Genomic DNA, 19,626 nt, shown 5'->3' with positions numbered 1-19,626 from the left:
CCAGCTTGTGAATAATTGGTAGGATGCTAGGATGTTGCTTTGTGGAGAGATGATGAGAAGTCTGTTTTGCTGGTATTGATACTAGAAATTTTTCAGTGAGTAGATTCTTTATTTCTTCAAGGGCAGTCCCAGATTTTTCAGAGCATTGGGTAGAGAGTCCTTAATGGGGATGAGGATCTGCACATCATCTGCATATGAAGTGCGGGAATCCAAGTTTCATCAAGAGTCGACATAGGGGGATAAGGTAGATATTAAACAGTGTTGATGAGAGAGAGGATCCTTGAGGTACTCCTTGTTGTAGTTTTCTGGGTTTGGATTCGTGTCGGCCAATTTTAACACTGTATTTTCTCTCATTAAGATAGGAATGAGCCAGCAAAGAGCAGATCCAGAGATTCCGATTTGAGATAGGCGGGTGATCAGGGTATAGTGATTGACAGTGTCAAATGCAGCTGATATGTCAAGCAGAGCAAGATGTAAGAGTGACCGTGTCTAGTGTTTTTAGTATTAAATCTGATAGGACAGGAGCAGGGTTTCGGTACTATGGTTCTTGCGGAATCCATACTGGGATGGAAGTAGTAATTGATGTTCATTTAGAAATTCTGTGAGTTGCTTGTTTATGATTTTCTCCATTATTTTGGAAAGGAAAGGAAGGTTCGAAACTGGTCAGTAGTTGGAAGGTTCAGTAGGGTCCAAGTCCGCTTTTTTGAGGGTCGGTTTTATTATGGCATGCTTGAGTTGCGTGGGTACCAGTCCAGTGGTGATAGATTTGTTGAGAATCTTGGAAATGGGTTTGGCAATCCTTGCTGGAGAAGAAAGGAGTGTTTTTGTGGGTATGATATCAAAGGGGTGCATTGCTGGTTTAATCTTTTTGAGGATAGCTTCTATTTCTAGAGGGGTAGTGGTTTCAAAGTTTGTAAGGGTGACAAGGGTGGTATGGTTGTATTGGGTATGTTGTGTGCGTTAGTGGGTGTAGTGATGCGTGTTTTGGTAGTAGGTGAATGACATAAGGGGGGAGGAGGTAAAGCGTGCCATGATGTTATTTATTTTGTCATGAAAGTAATCAGCTAGCTTCTCACACTTGTTTTCGTCCTCATTATCTGAGTTAACATTTGTTGGAGGAGTAATATGCTAGATACATATTGGAAAAGAGCACGTGGGTTGAATTGGTATTGATGAATCCTTGATGCGTAATAGTCTTTCTTGGCTTTGTCTGTATTTTTCCGGTATTCGTGTAGAAGAGAGCGGAACTTTAAAAGTAGCGCTGGGGATTGGTTTTACGCCATTTCTTTTCTATTTTACGTAGTTCTGTTTTCATAAATCTCAAATCAGGGGTGTACCACAGTCTTTTGGCTTTCTTCTCTGTGTTGATTTCTTTTGAGATTAGTGGGCATAGTTTATTTGCGATATTGCTATTTGGTGCCATGAGGAACATGCTGAATTAGCGTCAGTGAGGTCCAACTTATTGAGGTCTTCTGATAGTGAGACCATAATTTCTTCTGATTTGCAATGTTTGCGGAATGTTATGGTTTTCTTATTGTGGGAAGGCGTGTGGGGGATGCATTTGATCGTGCAGGAAGAATGGGGGTGCATTGTGGAGAGCTGGTTTGGATAAGTGAATTCGTAAAGATGACATCAAGAGTGTGTCCAGCTTTGTATGTAGGGCTCGATACATTTTGTCTAAATCCAAGAGCGTTTAGGGCGGCCATGGTAGCTTCACTAGCTGGTGAAAGGGGTGAGCGGTCAAAATGTAGATTTAAGTCTCCTAGGATAATAGTAGGGATAGTAATGTCGATGTATTTGGAAATGTATTCAGTTAGAGGTGAGGGGTTGTTTTCTAAAACGCCAGGGGTGGCATAGATTAGGCAGATTTGTAGTTCCTTGGACTTAAAGAGCCCAATTTCAAGCCTGTGTGGAGGTATGATGGATTGCAGAGCGAGGTTGAATTTCTTTTTTGCTGCAAGGAGGAGTCCACCTCCTTTCTTTTTACCTCTAGGAATGGAGAAGATGTTATATTCTTCCGTAGGTAGCTGGTTTATAATCGCGGTGTCTGAGTTCTTTAGCCTTTATGCCCCAATTCTGTCTTGCAGGTGCACCAGGACAAAATCAACACTCTAATTGCAGGTAAGTAGATAAGTGTTTCGTGTTTTTTTTTCTGTGTTTGACTCTGTATGTCTATTTAACCCTTTTTTCTTTCGCTCTGTCTCTTTCCAGTGAGCTCTCCTGTCCCTGCAAATTCTGAGGCTTTTGTACTTTGTGCTCTTCACTTATGTCTCTGGCACAATCACTTTGACAGCTTCTGCAGTGATTCTGCTTGCTTTTCTCTTTCTTTGTGGTGTTGAAAAGTTTCAGTCTAGCTAGACTTTTTGGCAAGTATACACAAATGTCCAAATTTTAAATCGAACACATGCACAAATATCATCATTTATGCACATGGCTGGGCCCTGTGCACGCCACACAAATTTTCAAAATGGCCCAGTCGCGCACATAAATGACGATACACGCATAATTGCCAGGCCCTCAAAAGGGGGTGGGCGGTACGGAGGCTGGCCTGGACAGCGGCCATTGGTCACCGTTTTATTGCTTACTGCTCCAATGGAGCAGTAAGCAATAAATAAAATAAAAAAAAAGAAAGGTAGGCGAAAGGGTTTAGGGGATGGAGAGGAGAGGGGAAGAGGGAGGGAGTATGGGTAGTGGGTATGCAATTGGAGAGGCCAGATTGTGTCGCCGCATGTAATCTTACAAAATTGGGCCCCTCTGCGCGTGCAGCCCACACATGTGTGCGAGGATTATCAAATCCAGCGCGCATGTGCCTGCGGCCATGGGATTTTATAACATGCATGCATCCCTTTTAAAATCTACCCCTTAGCTGACTTTATTTAGGATGATTCTTCGTACCCTCTGCTGCTGTAGGGGGCGTGGCTTGCTGTTATGCTGCTTGTGGGCGTGGTTTGAGTGCCAGAGGGTCCCGGATGTTGCCCCTCAACTGTGATCCTCATGCTGTATTGGGAACATTGTCTCCAGAGCTTTCAGAAACCTATCTATACTCTTTAAATAAAAAATAGTGTGCTCCTCCATACACTAACTGAGTTTATCTGCCAGAGTGTATTAGGAGTGTCCCCTCAGTGTTTATTGGTGGCATCTAATAGGAACTGGACTACTGATTGCGAAAAACAAAAAATAATTAAATATCCTTATTCTAGCTAGTACAGAGGAATTAAATTCAGATGCTCACTCGTGTATGGTGAGGATTATTTCCACACTTTCTTTCACTCACCTCTCACACTATTACTACAGTGCACTTTAATACAGGTTCAGGTGCTCATCAATATGTAGTCAAGACCAGTGGCTGTATATGTATATATGCAACCTGAGAAGGTGCCACCAAGTATTTTCTAACTGGGGATGTTACAAGTACTAAAGCACTTCTGTATACTCTGCTTGTATTCTCAACCAGGTGCAGAGTGATGACTCACAGTGTCAGACTATTTCCACCCAAGATAAATCAGTTTAAATGGAGAATATGACTTCTTTAGAAGATATGTGTATTCTCTTATATTATAAGAGCTGTAGCCCTCTTCTTGTTAGGGAAAGCCAGGAATACTTATTATATTTTCTTAAAGCAAGTCATAACAGTGGCATGTACAGTCATATGGATTCATATGTATAGTGATTGGGAGATCACTCACTCCATCCCCATTACCTTTGCCAAATTCCAGTCAACTCTAATGCTATCAATGGCTGATGAAAATCACTACGATACATCCAGGTTAATTTAATATTAACAATTAAACTGCCTATCCTAAACCTTACCTGGAATTTACCTTGTTTTTTAAAACAAATATCACACTAACACAGTCATACATACTTCAAACATCCATATTGGAAATGAGTGCCTTCCTCTCTGTGCTCCACTGTTATCTATTTCTGGGATTTCAGAGCAGTCTCTGAAGAGAACTGGCCAAGCACCTTCTGCTCTCTCACTTAGTCAAACCCAGACTAACTGAACTCTCCAACTGCCAAACCCAGGAAGATCAGTGCTCCTGTGATAACCTCAGAAAAAAAATAGTTCTAAGTGGCATTTTAGGACCAGTTTTAATATACTTTTAACCTAAGGACACCCTCCACCTTAGTATGAAGTTGTAGAAAAAAATGTTGGGAATTTTGAGAAATAGTTTGAGGCTGAGATGGAATCTGAATAATTTTTATAAGTGAGAGACTTATATGTATAAGCCCACCAGCCCCTTTGTAGCATTTCCTTCCAGCACTGGCTTACAAAATGGTGTCACTAGCTCATTTACATAAACACAGACACACTTTCCTCAGAATTCCAGTCACAAAATGGAGTCTGATTTTTTTCTGAGAAAATTAGCTTGGGACTGCCCATTTTGAGGGGGGATTTAGGATAGGGGGAAGGGCAGGATAGGGGAAGGAGAAGGGCGGTCAGGCTAGAGGTTTGGAAGTTCCTCCCAGTTTGCTCCTTAATTGGAGCAGACTTGGAGGGAACTGGGGAAGGCCCCCAATGCGTCACCGCGCATGACTGCATATATCTTCCCCCCCTTGTGTGCGCCAACCTGGCATTTATAATATGTGCGCGTCAGCGCGCACATGTTATAAAATCACAAGTCCATGTGTGTGCACCGGGTAGCGCACGCACATGGATGCGTGCGTGCAATTTTTTAAAATTTAACCCCAAACCTGTGCACTTCTGAAGAAAGTTTGACAATGCCCTCTGGGCGAGTAATTTTCAAATGCATTTCCACTCGTAAAACTGTGTTTTACCTGCAGAAATGGGGTTTTATAAAACTGTCCACCTGAAGTGCAGGTAAACTTACAGGGGGGGCGGGGGCAGGATGTCCTGTTTGCATGTACCTTTACCCAGACTGTGCAGAGGTCCCAGGAGAAGGGTTAGGGCAGAGTTTTCACTTATATGCATACTTTTTTACTTTAAAAACTATGCAAATAAGTTTACAAAGGAAATTTATGTGATATGGAGAGCACTCATGCATACATTCCCTTTAAAATTTGTGCTGCACAAGTTAGCTGCAATGTTACATAATTACACCTGCATCCTACAGAATCTTAACTGCCCAAATTTTGTTTTACAAAATGGACTGTGTAAATTTACCAAGGTCATTGATGAGCAATGTTCTTAAGCACCAGTGCTCATTCTGTGATGCATTACTGAATAAGGCCTCATTCTAATGTCCTCTTCACATTGTACAACCACAAGCGAAAAACACACTATGGCTCTCCATACCAACCACAAAAAGATAAAAGAGCTGCACTGTTGTAAATCAGAACGAAGGAATGCAACAGACCTTTTTGATTTCAAAGGTTCTTAGTTCTTAGAGAACTCTAAAAACACTAAAACATCCGCAGAATCAGAACGAGGAAAAGGTTTCATATCTGACAAAAAAAAAAAAAAAGTGTGCACATCCCCCAGTCTTACTAGTAATATGGCATGTGAAGGAAAATGTTCTTTAAAGAGATGACCACCTGTATCATTAGGGAGCACCAAACAAAAGCCAATGGATCCACAGCCAAATCAAATAGGAGTGGCGAAAAAGGGCAGCCCTATGGATGAAAAAAAAGAATCAGAAAGAAGACCATTGGATATAAAGCCTAGCAACCGGTTTATTGTACAGAAACCAAACCTTATTTATAAAGAGTATACAAAACCAAACCATAAAAAGATAATCCCATTCTACCCTATCGAATGCTTTTTCTGCATCCAAAGAAGAGAAACTATGGGAGTGGCTCATCCAAAACCAGAGAAAAAATATCAGCAAACTAACCTAGAATTATCCAATGCCATATGAGAAGGTACAAATCCATTTGATCCAAATGGGTAAGGGTACTCAACCCTTTACTCAGTCTGAAGGAGAGAATCTTAGCATATATTTCGCAATCAACATTTATAAGAGAAATAGATCTATAATTTTGCATAAACAGCGGATCCTTTCCAGGCTTTTCTAAAACTATAATTTTGGCTTCCAGAAAGGATGCATCTGTCATGCCCGCATTAAGAAAGCAAGTACAAAGATGACAAGGTTTAGATAGAAGAGATTTCTGAAAACATTTAGCACCTGACCCATGGGAGCCCAGGAACTTTCTTAGGTGGCCATCAATAATTCAGTATCAGAAATATCTCTATTCAAAAATTCCTTGTCTGACTCAGATAGAAATGGAAGCTGTGAAGGGCCTAAAAAATGCATTACTGCTTCTCTAGAAAAATCTATTTCTTAAGAATAGAGAGATGAATAAAACTCCTGAAACTGTCATATAGTCTGGTTATCTTGGTACTTCATACCTGTAGGAGAAGATAATGTTTTAATTCTCTGTCTTGCTTTCCTACCTTTCAAATACTTAGTTAATATATGACCAGCCTTCTTGCCAGCATATCCATAGCTCTTTGAGAGACCAGCAAACACCCCACTTGTTGACTCAAAAGGGTGTTATATTTGAATTTTAATTTATGTAATGTCAACAGCAATGTTTGGGTCCTTACTGCTAATATGTTGCTTGCTTCATCTCATTTTCCGACAGGTCTAATTCTAAACATCTTTGCTTATTTTCCTCCGCTGCATATTAATAACTACACCCCTCAGTGCAGCTTTAAATGCAGCCCACCAACCGGGGGAAGTATCTTCACAGTTGTTAAACTGAAAAGTATTCGGAACAGGTTTTATTGGTTAAGGAAATAAAATCAGAATCCTGCAGTAATCCCACATTTAGCCTCCATTGAGGGGTAGATGGAGAAGCTGACCTCCATTCCAGAGTACACATAATAAATGCATGGTCAGAGATTATAATACTATTAATTTTAGTATCACTAATTTTTGACCAATGGATTAGAAATAAAAAATCTATTCTGGAGTGAGTCTGATGGGGTAAAGGGAAAAAAAAAAAAATCCTTATCTGTAGGGTGATGGAAGTCTCCAGGATCTGACAAAGCTAATTGAAACATCATAGAGTGCAATACTTCCCTAGATTTAGATAAACCCATCCATACCATCCAATATGGGTCCAATGTAAAATTAAAATCTCCTCCTATGATAAGGGGAATATCTCCCTTGCCAGCAATCAGATTAGGCCTGGTGAAAAAAAAAAACTGGGTCATCCCTCATGGGAGCATATATGTTTAATAAAAGAAAGCTCACTCTGAAGTAATGCCCAACATCCATTAGAATCTAATTTCTGAGACAGAACCTGAGTTTGTAAAGAACATTACCCAGAATTACCACCCCATTCTTTTGCCCAAAACAGCCAAAAAGGCCAGCCTAGAAAACCCATGGTGTGATAGTTTCTGCGACTCAAAGGAACCCAAATGAGTTCTTGCAAGAATACGAAATCAGGGTTGAAGCATTTAACATGAAGCAGTACTTTTTGTGCTTGAAAGGGCTCCAAAGACCTATAACATTCAATGAAAAAAAATCAAACATAAGTACTCATGATACAGCATTATCATAAAATATTGAAACACCATTAATACATACAGTTTAGTATGTCTGAAGACTTACAGCAGAATACAGATCTATCAATTCCCATCACCACCCATATTTAGTAAAACAAGCCAACATATAAACAACATAAAAACAACTGTTAACAATGAATGTATCCGGATCCCAGTGAGCAGCCTTCTCACCCAAATTCCCCGCCCCCAATCCGATTGCAAACAATGTTCTCAACCACCCAATCAACTCCAACAAGGATTCTATTCCTACCATTCAACAAAATGAACAATCATACCTATCTGCTCATGCACAACTTGACATCATCCTCCCAGCATACCTCCATTCCAAGGAAGACAACATATCGGTAGCTACACGCAGTGCATAAAATTCATGATGCAGCCAACAATCACCCATATCAAACAAGCACAATCAACATCTACATTTGACCATACCAACACCCCTTTCATTTTCCACATATAAACTGCCACACGATCTTCAACACACATTGAAATACAATCACACAAACATACCCATCCTGCATATAACTCACCCTCGCATAGCACCACCCAAAACAAATCTCAAATAGGATCCCTTCCCCAAACTTACAAACAACGCCGTCTAATCGATTACTATAATGGCAGCCACACAACACACTCACATGTCCTGAACAGAAATCTTCCTTGCACACCAGTTAGTGGTCCAGAAACTAAACTAATAAGTAAAGGAAAAAGGAGAGACAAAAATATGGGTAAAGACAAGGATAGTTACAAAAGATTAGTGAAAAAAACAAGACAAAACTGATCTGTCCAATTTTGGTCAAAATAACGGGCCACCATAAAATTACAGTGCACAGCAACTCTACAAGGGTCAGAAAAAATTTAAAAAATACTGAATGAGGTCCATATTTCAGTCAACCAGATTATACAGATGGGTAAAATGCATTCCATTTCTTAGGACTCCGTAGAGGCACAAGGTGTCCACCCTAAATCAAGGACAAGGTGCATTCCAATAAACATGCTTAACCGTATCCATAGTAAGACTTCCTCAGGGAATATCCATTTTTCTTCCCTGCTTTTTATTCAGAAAGGATTGAAGCACCTCTGGATTGACATATGTTTTGGTCGCATTATCCATTGTCATCTGCATACGTGCTGGATTTCAGCTGGTTGAGAGAAACCACTTTCTTCGGGCAAGCGTAGTTTTGTTAAGATTAGGAAAAATAAGAATATGTTTGTCTTCAAATGACAGGGGAGACTTAAGTTGAGCTGCCTGTAGAATTTCCAGTGCTTGAGGGTATCGGAGAATTTTTAGTACAAAAGGACGTGGATGTCTGGCATTTTGCTGATGAAAGGAGGGAGATCTATGTGCTCGCTCAAATGGTAGGGTACAATTTAAACCCAGCAGCTGCAGAAGGAAGGTTTGGAGAAAGTTGATTGGATCAATGACCTCTGCATGCTCTGGCACCCCCAAGATCCGGATATTGTTCCTTCTTGGGCGATTATTTAGATCCTTTAAATCTTTCTCCAATAATGCTAATTTTTTGATTGACGCTGTAAATCTGTTATACAGCTAGCATTGCAGTTTACCCTTTCCTCCTCTATTTTAACACTATCTTTCACTGCCTGCAAGTCTGCCCCGAAAGGCTGACATTTCCTCTCCAATTTCCTACATTGTATTTGAATTTTCTTTAAATCGGTTCTTTCATTTGCAGTAATTCATCCATAATAGCTTGCAGGGAAATGTCGGAATCCTTCGCGGGCGCCGTCTTGGAGGGCGATGGTGGATCTTGGTTTACCCGTTTCACGCCATACTTATTTAACAGCTTTCACTGCAGCCATATTCCAAAGAACTTCCGTTGCCAGGAAACCAGCTTAAATCAGCAAGTAAGAGCCATGGATAACAGAATTCAGATCAGGAGCAGGGAGATTCGGCTGCCTTCTTGAATAGCTGCCCACTAACCCCTCCCCTTTTAATCCCTGCACGCATTCACTGTACATCAGAGTGTTTCTTGTCTTCTCTCATCTTGCACTTCTGTGCATTCACCACGAAAGAACATCTTTCCTTGTTTGAATGCACCAGTGGGCATGCGTTTGATTTATATTATATGGCACCATAAGTCATTTGTACCCATGTTGCAGATCTCTGATGTATCTTGCACTGTGCAGGCATCAGAAGCAGTAAGGTTTCTCTCACACTTCCAATGCACGGTCACCAACATCCTCCCCCCACCACCCTCATTTCCGATAGCAGCAGTTTCCATCCCCCTACCTACCCTGCACTGCAGCTCATATTCCTGGATTATCTCAGCAAAGCGTTCTTTCTGATTGATCAGCTCAGCGCTGTGAGGATCTGGCACTGTCAGCTGCAAAGAGAACAGAAACGTATGCCATGTAAATGCCAGGAAATAGATTCATTCAAAAAGTTTACTTTTATTAAATTGTCCTTAAGTCTGCTGAGAAAAACACATAGCCTACCTAAAAATAAGCACAGGGGAAGGCACTTTTCAACACCATTTCCTGGGGGAAAGTTACTATACCTGTGGAAATAGACTTTTAAAAATTGCCCAGCTTATGTTACGTGCATAGTGCCATTATGCATGTAGTTTTACGCATAAGAGGGCTTAGGTGTGCCTGGGGACAAGTTACGGGCCTATTTTTGGTCAGAAACACTACCTGCACAAAAAGAAGGTGCAGATTTGTGCAAGTGCATTTTCTCAAGCAATTTTCAAAGGCAAAGTTTTGCCTTTGAAAATGGGTACAAAGTGCTTGTGAACCTTTTGCTTCTGTGGGCAGTTTGAAAATTGCATCCTCATGCCTGAATTTTAAAAGCCCGGTGCAAGTAAAAACCAGCGAATACGTGCATGGCAAGGCCTTGCGCATGCCGAGCGCATTTTAAAAAAACAGCCCAGCCATGCACGTATCTCCCAATAAACGCAGAAGTGCCAGGCTCAATCAAAGGGGCAGAGGCTGGCCGGGACAGCGACCATTAGGCCCTGTCCTGGGGAAGCAAGTGCCAGCGGAACTTAGTTCATCTATTCAGATGAATTAAGTTCTGAAATAACAAAAAAAAAAAAAATAGGGTAGGGAAAGGTGTTTTAGGGGTCGAGGAGGAGAGGGGAAAAAGGAGGCAGAGGCGGAAGGAGTATAGAGAAGTTCCCTTCCAGTCCTCTCCTTAATTGAAGCGGACTGGGAGGGAACTAGGAAAGGTCTACTTGCGTCACCACATGTATTTTTTAAAAATCCTCCCTTGCACGTGTTAGATGTCACCCACCTGCACATGCCAATATTACAATTGGTCACGCATGTGCATGTAAGAATTGTATTTTATAACCTGCACGTGTCACCAGGAACCACACGCACATGGGTGCCCACGTGCGATTTGGAAAATCAACCCCTCAGTGAATTCACACAGAGAAAGGCGTCAGGACCCTGAAGTCTGTCCTTCAGACAGATCTAACCTCTGTTTTTTTCGGTGCCCCAAGTGCTTTTAATCACTGGTTCTTTAAGAAACAAGTATGAACTTGTATGCTACAAGTATATGTAATGTTTAATATAAAGAGGGTGTATTATATTAAGTGGTGATTTTCCTCTTAAGGGAAATCTATTAAGGCCTGTGACATGGTGATTAGGGGAAGGTGCTAGTGAAGGAGTTCAACCTAAGGCAGAGTGTGTGACAGGAAATTTGACTGATATGTAGGTACAGCCTCTTTTTGGGGTTGGCTGCTCAGGAGTATATATAACCCCTGTTCACTGTAGGACTGGGGCTTCTCCAGAGTAAGAGAGCAATAAGGAGGATGTAGCTGCTACTCCCTCCTGGGGTTACAGCACAGGAGAAGCAGGAGACAGGTGAGGATTCACCAAGCGTAAGAGAAAGCCTGAGGGAGAAGTAGAATGGAGTGTGGATTTGAAAGAGGTTTAAGAAGAGGAGTTTTCTAACTGTGGTGAGAACTTGCAGGTCCAGGAGACAAACTGTGCTTAGCTGGAACTAGTCATGGGCTAGGAGGATTACATTTCTGAGAGAGAAAGGGGGTGAATCTTTCTTGAGCTGATCAGGATATTTGTGAATACCCAAAGCGGAGTGTTTAGAGACTGAGTGGGCCTGGGTAGGCCAAAGAGTGGATTTACTAGTGAACTATGATTTTTCCTTTATCTTATATGGACAGTGTTTGAAGTTTTGTTTTTGCTGCTGCACTGTTTTATTTGTGACAACTTTCACAATAAATGTGACTCTCTGTTTGGAGCACATTTTTTGGTGTGGGCATTTGATGTTTTGTTTTTTTTTTATTGAGAGTGAAAGTGTGTCTAGCCATGTTTGGCCCTGCAGGGTAACCTGTCCCAGTCCTCAGCCCAGGAGAGATCACACCCCACCTCGGAGGCATTTTTCCTCGTGTGCCTCAGGACTGGGAGGTAAGGTGACCCCCTTGGCAGAAGGGTAACAAACTGTTTTCCTAATAATTTGTCTAAGTTGCTAGTCTTTACTCCTAAAATGCAGAGCCCTACTCAGGCTGTGGTGCTGTGTCAACTAATACAGGAGTTTGACCCTCTCTGACGGGGCTGGTAGAAATCAGGCACACTGGGGAGGGTAGGAAAGATGGCTGGTGGCCAAAGTAGCAGCACTGAGGGTAATTCTCAGAGGAGTCTTCCCTCCAGCCCTCCTGGCTGGCAAGAGCATGTGTTGTTGCCTGGACTTGTCATCAGAGGTGGTGTGTGTGGGGGGGGGGGGGGGGGGGGGAGTGATTTGGGAAAAGAAAAAAATGGAGAATTAAAAAAACAAAATAGGGATACACATACTGAGGATGAGAATGATCTCATTTTAGTGTCAGTATCTTATGCTTATTTTATGGTTAGAAATTAATGCACGGCTACCAGTTAAGTATGAAACAGTTAAATACCTCAACACTCAGAGGTGGCTTTTAAAAGGAGTTAGGCGTGTAAATGTAACATACTATCGCAGCAATTTTGAAAAGCCATTTTACTTGCATAAAGTGCCCTTGCATGAGTAATTCCTATGGACAATTTAATGGCATATAGTGCAGCAATGGTTGAAAGTCCACTTACTCAAGAAGGGTGCATTTACACATGTAAAAGTCAATTAAAATCAGGTCCATACAGTGCGTGAGGCCAGAATTTGACTCCTTGTTCTAGGTGAGGCAAGCCCGACACATGCTCCATGCGGGCTGGTTCAGGGGAGTGCCAGAGGGAGCTCTGCCTTGTCCTCTCAGGCACAGCAGGCTACTGTGAGGCCCGGACTCTGACTGAGGGACGAGGAGGATGAAAGAGCAAAGTAGAAGAGAAAAGTCCAGAAGCAAGGCAAGAAGACCGGATGGGACCCAGCGACAGATAGATTTCATTTTGTTTACATAATGCCCTGTCCAAGACTACTTGTCTGGCAAGGCACCCAAATAGTCACAAAACTAAAACTTTTTACAGCCAAGATATAGCCTTGGACATCCTGGCTCAGCAAAAAGCTTCACTGCGAATGCATTCAGATCACAGCCTCTGGCTTCTCTGCTCCCAAAGAGGAATCACGGACTACGGTTTAAGCTCTGGAGCAATGGCAAACCTAAAATATATGTATGTGGTATAATTTAAAAGGAAAAACAAACAAACAAACCTCTTTTTGCTCCTTGAAGCAGACTTAATTTGTATAGTTTAAAGGCATAAGGAATGAAATTTTATTGAAATCCTTGCCTCACCAAGCTGGGAGATCAAAAGCTGTGATCTACATGCATTTCCAGTGGGGGGTTTTCTGTAAGTTGACCAAGTAAAGAAGTCTGCATGACCTGGCATGTAGGCTATTCGTACTTTTTTATTGTTTAGTCTGAGGGATGCCATGAGAACTGATACTGCTGACAGGTCAAAAGCAGCTGATCTTGATTAGGACTGGAACAAAGTAGATGAGTAGGAGCCAAGGGGGCCATGTTCAGTGAGGTGTAAAACTTCTGCAGACTGTGGTAATTAACTCTTAGTCAACCAAGGTCAACAATAGACCATTTGGGAGAGTCGCCTTCATTTATCATTGCTCTGAAACCAATATGACTCTGTTCTCAAAATCTGGCTGGGTAAAAGAGGCAGGCTGAAATGGGATTTGAAGATCTGCACATGGATCACAAATCATAGACTCAGAATCATTCATTCAACTAGCCATAAACTTAGGCTTAATCAGAACAAAGCAATCCACAGAAACTTGTATTTCGTTTCCTTTGTACTTATAGTCTGCAGTATGCAAATATATTCCATTCAGTGGTTTACAGTATTTTATTTTTATTTAGATTTATATTCCGCTTTTCACACTTTTTTCAGCGCTTCAAAGTGGATTACATTCAGGTACTGGAGGTATTTCCCTATCCCCAGAGGGCTTATAATCTAAGTTTGTACCTGAGGCAATGGAGGGTAAAGTGACTTGCCCAAGGTCACAAGGAGAGACAGTATTTGAAGTACAATAGAATAAAACCAAATATCAATAAAGGGCTGAATTTTTAAAGCCAGTTGTGGGCATAAAATTGGGTTTTCCTGAGTAAATGGCTGTTCTAAAAGAGACCTGGGACTCAGTGCTCTATTTATCCGGATAAGATCAAATATGTCGGTCTAAGTAGTGGCAAAGGCGCTATTTAGCCAGATAAATCAGAATTCATTTGGAAACGTGTGCACAAATGAATCACACATATATGTACTTCAAATTTTAAAGGGTTATGCGAATAGATTTTATTCATATTACTTAAACACATTTACTCCTGTAAGTTGGCTTTTACATCTCGCCCGCTTTATCACACCACATCAGCTATCTCGCATATTTAGATCTTCTCAACAAGGACTACTTGTTTTATCTCCTTCAAGAGACATCAGGCTAGAATCCACTAGAGAAACCAGATTTTCTTACCTTACCCCTAGCTATCCACCTAGAGAAAGATAATCTTAAATTTAAAAAAGCTGTAACAACTTATTTCTTTGTGAAGGCCTTTGAGTTTCAATAATTTTATTAATGACCTCTGTTTATAATTTTATTATATTGTTTTGTTTTATGCTCTATTATTTAGTACTATGTCATTTTATGTTTTATGATGTAATTTTCTTATTTCTGTTATTTATATTGTTATCCATTTTAAATCTAATTTAAGCTGTTTTGAATTTAATTTTATTCTCTGTACATCGCTTTGATTTACATTTGTAACATGTTGCAATTAATGAAGTAAATAAATAACAACAACAACAGGTGGAAATCAGGGGATTTTCTATAATGCGCTAGGCAATTAAATTGCCAGTTTTACCAATTAGATCCTCCTGGCTCTTCAGCCTCAATGTACCCCAAAGTCACCCACACCCTCACCCATCATTTTTTCACTTTTAAGATGTTTATGATCACTTTCCCCAGATATCGAGCAGGTGTAAATATACACAAGTAAAAGACCTTTGCGCATCACTTTGGCAGGCTGTAAAATAGCAATGTATGGGCATAACTGCTGCTCCCTCTCCAGAACAGCACCCCCCCCTTCTTTTTTTTTTTTTTTTAACACACGCAAGTTTACTCACAATCCCCAATATATGCGCATATGTTGCAATTTTTAAAATAGCCTATACTCGCACATCTTTCAAAAATTTACTCATAACATTTCAAAAATCACTCCCTCCCGGCAACAGAACTATCTAAATACTCTTATTGCTGCCCATAACACTTGGACTTCATCATTCCATGAAACGATTTGCCACACACAGCAAGCTGTCTCTTAAAAGTGGCCAATAATGACCTTGGCGGGAGGAGGCAGGGCCTCAGTAGTATCAGACATCAAAAAGACACAACAGACCAAAGCAGCTCGCTTCCCCCAAGATAGTCCATGTAGTCCAACGTACCCTTAAAATCAGGGCACTCTCTTAAGAGGCGAGCTTCTTCAGCGCGATCTGCCTCCAACCTTCGGCAGACTCCATCCTGCTACCGGTTGATGCCACCGTGTGGATGAGGACACAGTGGAAAGAGGCAGTAGAGGATCCCAGAAATGACCCGGGACTAGAACAAAGGCTAGTGGTTCTGTACTTAAAAGGTTCATGCTGGCCCGCCACATGTATTAACCTTCTTGCTCCTAGGCTAGGAGAAAGCATCTGCTTTGGAGAGAAGAGGTCTAAGGTTTAACATAGGAAAATTACCTTATCCATCAACAAGAAATCCAAATCACTTTGGAGCTTTGACACCAAACTCTCAGACTCCGACACCTTTTCAACCATTTCAATCATCTCCTTTTGTAATCGACTGTTCTCCTAATAAAAAGAAAAACATATCACACCTCCTAAGTTCTAACCTTTAATATAAAGGGATTTATATTTGGCCTGCCTACGAGCACTCTTTTTTATGGGGTTTGTTTTTTTTTGTGTGTTGTGTTATTTTCTGCTTTTGAGAGTATTTTTGAGTTTTTAGTTAAATGCACCCATCCAGGAACTATTAGTCCCATTGATATCCCACAGAAAAAATATCAGTAGAGAAGTTACAGGCGATACCTAGTGAAAGGACTAAAAGTACTGGTAGCCAAACTTTCAAGTCATATACATTTTTCAGCAGGCAAATGAGCAAGCTTTGCCTAGGAATATGTTGTAAGGGAACTCAGATTACACAAACAGACATGGTTCTATTCATCTTCAAGAGTGTCCTGGAAGTATATATACCAGGACTACTAGTGCCACCGATTTCCCCTTGTGACCCAAGCTCCGAGGCATAACCTAACACCGACCAGCGGCTCACGAGCACCCATGAAAAGCCTTCGAGTTAGACAAGAATGGAAGCAGTCTTTAGATTTATTTCCAATTTTTTTTGTTCCCCTTTCACCCCTCCCCTCTGATTTTGCAACAGCTACTTGGAAAAAGTTCCATGGTGACCTAATGACTTTCTGCTGCTTAATTATCCATGCTCTCTCAAAAGCAGTATGTAGTCTTAAATTATGTTGCCCCGGGGAGGTTGGAGTGGTTCTATAGCTACTTTGTTCTACCATTTTTGTTTCCACAGTGTTCTACCAATTTAATCTTGTTTCTAATTTTTTTTTTTTTTTTTTTAAAGGCGAGACCAAAAAAGTAGCTTAAGGCTGCTAGGATCCTGGGAGGGTACATGAGTCACTTATTAGATTTATGTTCTACCTTACAGGAACTTTAAAGTGATTACATTCAGGCATTTAGGGAATTTCCCTATCTTCAAAGAGCTCATTCACTAAAGCATGAAAAATCCAGTTTTTCACACAATAAATGTCCTAATGCAGGGGTTTCAAACACCTCACGCAAATCTGGTCCCTGCACCATACACATTTAAATGAGCTAATTAGCATGATAGGGCAAAGGCTGGATAGCACCATTTTGAAAATTGGTTGTTGCCAGGCCCAGAGCCTAGGGGACACACCAGGCCCCTACTGGATCACCAAGGCTAATTTTGTGAGTAAGGGAGAGGGTTCATGGGTGTCCCAGCCTCTGAGGCCCAGATTTTTTGAAGGGGAGGGATAGGCCTTATTAGGAGGTGGGGCTTGGTACCAATTTATAAAATTTATTTATTCTTGACAATGGGCTGCTTCCAGTGGTAGTAGTGGGGGGGAGCAGGATAGGGAATCTCTGGAGACGACCAGAGTTTTTGACTACTTTTGGAGAACAGGTCTTACTCAGGCTGTTGGCCCCCTTAAGCAACAGCCAGAGCCAATTACTGCAGGTTTATGACTCCACTAAGTTTCTAACTAAGGCAATGGAGGGTGAAGTGACTTATTCAAGGTCACAGGGAGCAGCAGCAGGATTTGAACCCTGGCTTCTCTGGTTTGTAGCCTACTGCTCTAACCACTAGGCTACTCTTCCAATTCAGAGAACCTACATCTAAAAGTTGAATTTCTGCATCATGTGAATAGTATCTACTACTGATTCCACTGGGGGAAGGTTGCAGGGAAAAAGCTGTCAACCATGACTCTAGCAGTAACAAGCCAAGCACACACAAAAGGCAAAGATATATAAAAAATTATCTAAAAGATAAAGGTGTAGCAAATAAAGGTATGCAAACAAATATCTAAAATCTATAATATCTTTAAGTGCAAGCACTAAATCCTGAATCTCTGCTTTCCCCCAACTTCTATAAAAATCTTGCAGAAACAGCAGGCTTTTACCCCTCTACAATTAAAGAAACCAATCTGACAGTCCTTTGTGACAGCCACTGCTATCTCCTCAAGAGCCCAAGCTCTCTACGGCAGGGCAACCAAGTGACCCTTACCTTCATCGACAAGGTCAATTTATCCCTCAGATGCACCTCTTCCATCTGGAGGGATTCCACATCTGATTCCAGCTTGCTCCTCTGCCCATTCATGTGCTGCATAAAGAGCTCCCTCTCCATCTCCACTTCAGATCTCATCATTGCCACTCTTTCCCTGTAGGCTTGCTCAAGATCTCTGCAATAAAAATGGCACTCCTTCAGAGCAGGGATGCAACCTGTGTTGTGACATGCAGTTAGCAGTTTAAGCGGCATTTTAGCTTTCTGCTAGATTTAAACACATTCTTGCTGCATCTGTGTTGGAAAAGGAGGAAATAGGAGAATCGGGGAATAAAAGAGGACAGAGTAAAGAGAAAGCAAAGAAAATTATGTCAAATATAAGGATATTAAGAAAATGATGGGGCCCCCGCTAACAGCACATACAGAGCCACAAGAATAAAAGGAATAGGAGAGGAGAAGTAAGCTGTTTGCTTATATTTATTATTTTTAATTCCTAGATGAGCACGTCACAGTTACACAGAAAACCCAAGTTCACTTCTTGTATTAAAATTATTTTGAGGAGTTATTTTTTAGTTTTTCAGAAGACTTTGTGATGTGCAGGTGGGGTTAGTAATATGGAACAAAGCAATCACCAATACACTAATAAATGTGGATCAATATAGAGTGCCCAGCTTAGCATAAGGATTGTTAAGACATTTTTAAACACTATTCTGCTGCATACGTTTGTTTTCTCTTCTGCTCTAAGTTTGCTTAGTAACAAGCTCAGATAAGAACAAGACATATGTTTCTTCTAACTGATAAAGCCAGTGAAGGCTAGTGCTCAGAGTCAGGCACAGGATGTCTCTAATGAGCCATAGCCAAATCATTAATTAGTCAAAGCTGTGAGTTCTAATTAGACCAACTGGCTTTGCAAAACCTGAATTAGACCCAGAAAATGAGAATATAACGAAATAACTGCAGCGTTTTTAGACCATCACATAGAGAGAGCATCTATAGCCTTCTCATCTAGGGAGGTCTCTAGACCTATTGTCCCTTGATTTTTTCACGGATATATTGACTGTGAAGGAGGTATCTCTTATCTCTATCTTGTTTGTACAAATATTTAGCTTTTATTATTGTAACGCTATTAGCTTTTTACTGGTTTATACAATTTACCTTTGCTGATTTGTACAATTTTTACCCTATTTTTACAATATTTAGTAAACTAAGTATTTGCTTTTAAAAATCTGTGCTGTGTGTTCTATGATGTAATTACCACCTTTCAGGCCACTGCTTACACACGGGCCGATACAGTAAAGTCTGCGGGAGAGCGGACGAACGCCCGCTCGCCGGTGCGCGCAATTCACTATGCAAATTAGGCGGCGCGGTAGAACTGGGGAAAAGGAGGCGCTAGGGACACTATTGCGTCCCTAGTGCCTCCTTTTTGACAGGAGCGGCAGCTGTCAGCGGGTTTGACAGCCAACGCTCAATTTTGCCGGCATCGGTTCTCGAGCCCGCTGACAGCCATGGGCTCGGAAACCGGACACCGGCAAAATTGAGCGTCCGGTTTTCGGCCCGACAGCCGCAGGCCGAATTCAAGTTTGGTTTTTTTTGTTTTTTTGTTTACTTTTTTTACTTTTTGGGACCTCCGACTTAATATCGCTATGATATTAAGTCGGGGGGTGCACAGAAAAGCAGTTTACTGCTTTTCTGTACACTTTCCCGGCACCAGAAGAAATTAGTGCTGACCTTTGGGTCGGCGCTAATTTCTGAAAGTAAAATGTGCGGCTTGGCTGCACATTTTACTTTCTGTATCCCGCTGTACTGTATTGGCCTGACAGTATCAGCCTTACTGTATCGGAGCTGACAGTATCGGCAGTACTGTATCGGCTTGACAGTATCGGCTGTACTGTATTGGAGCGCACTGTACTGTATCGGCCTGACAGTTAAGATTGCTAGGGAGGAAGTTCCAGCCATA

The 19,626-nt window shown here is 41.3% G+C and overlaps 1 protein-coding gene across 1 annotated transcript in view; it reads right to left on the bottom strand.

Moving 5' to 3' along the window:
• Positions 1-19,626, bottom strand: part of NINL (ninein like) — a 331,277-nt gene that overhangs the window by 128,815 nt on the left and 182,836 nt on the right. The window contains 3 exon segments of the mRNA XM_029594490.1: positions 9,727-9,816; positions 15,593-15,703; positions 17,673-17,847. Coding sequence (XP_029450350.1) covers positions 9,727-9,816; positions 15,593-15,703; positions 17,673-17,847 — 376 coding nt within the window.

This window comes from Rhinatrema bivittatum, chromosome 3 (assembly GCF_901001135.1).
Source record: "Rhinatrema bivittatum chromosome 3, aRhiBiv1.1, whole genome shotgun sequence".
Classification (NCBI taxonomy): domain Eukaryota; kingdom Metazoa; phylum Chordata; class Amphibia; order Gymnophiona; family Rhinatrematidae; genus Rhinatrema; species Rhinatrema bivittatum.
Note: the sequence above shows the minus strand (reverse complement) of the source record. Positions and strands in the feature narration are given on the sequence as shown.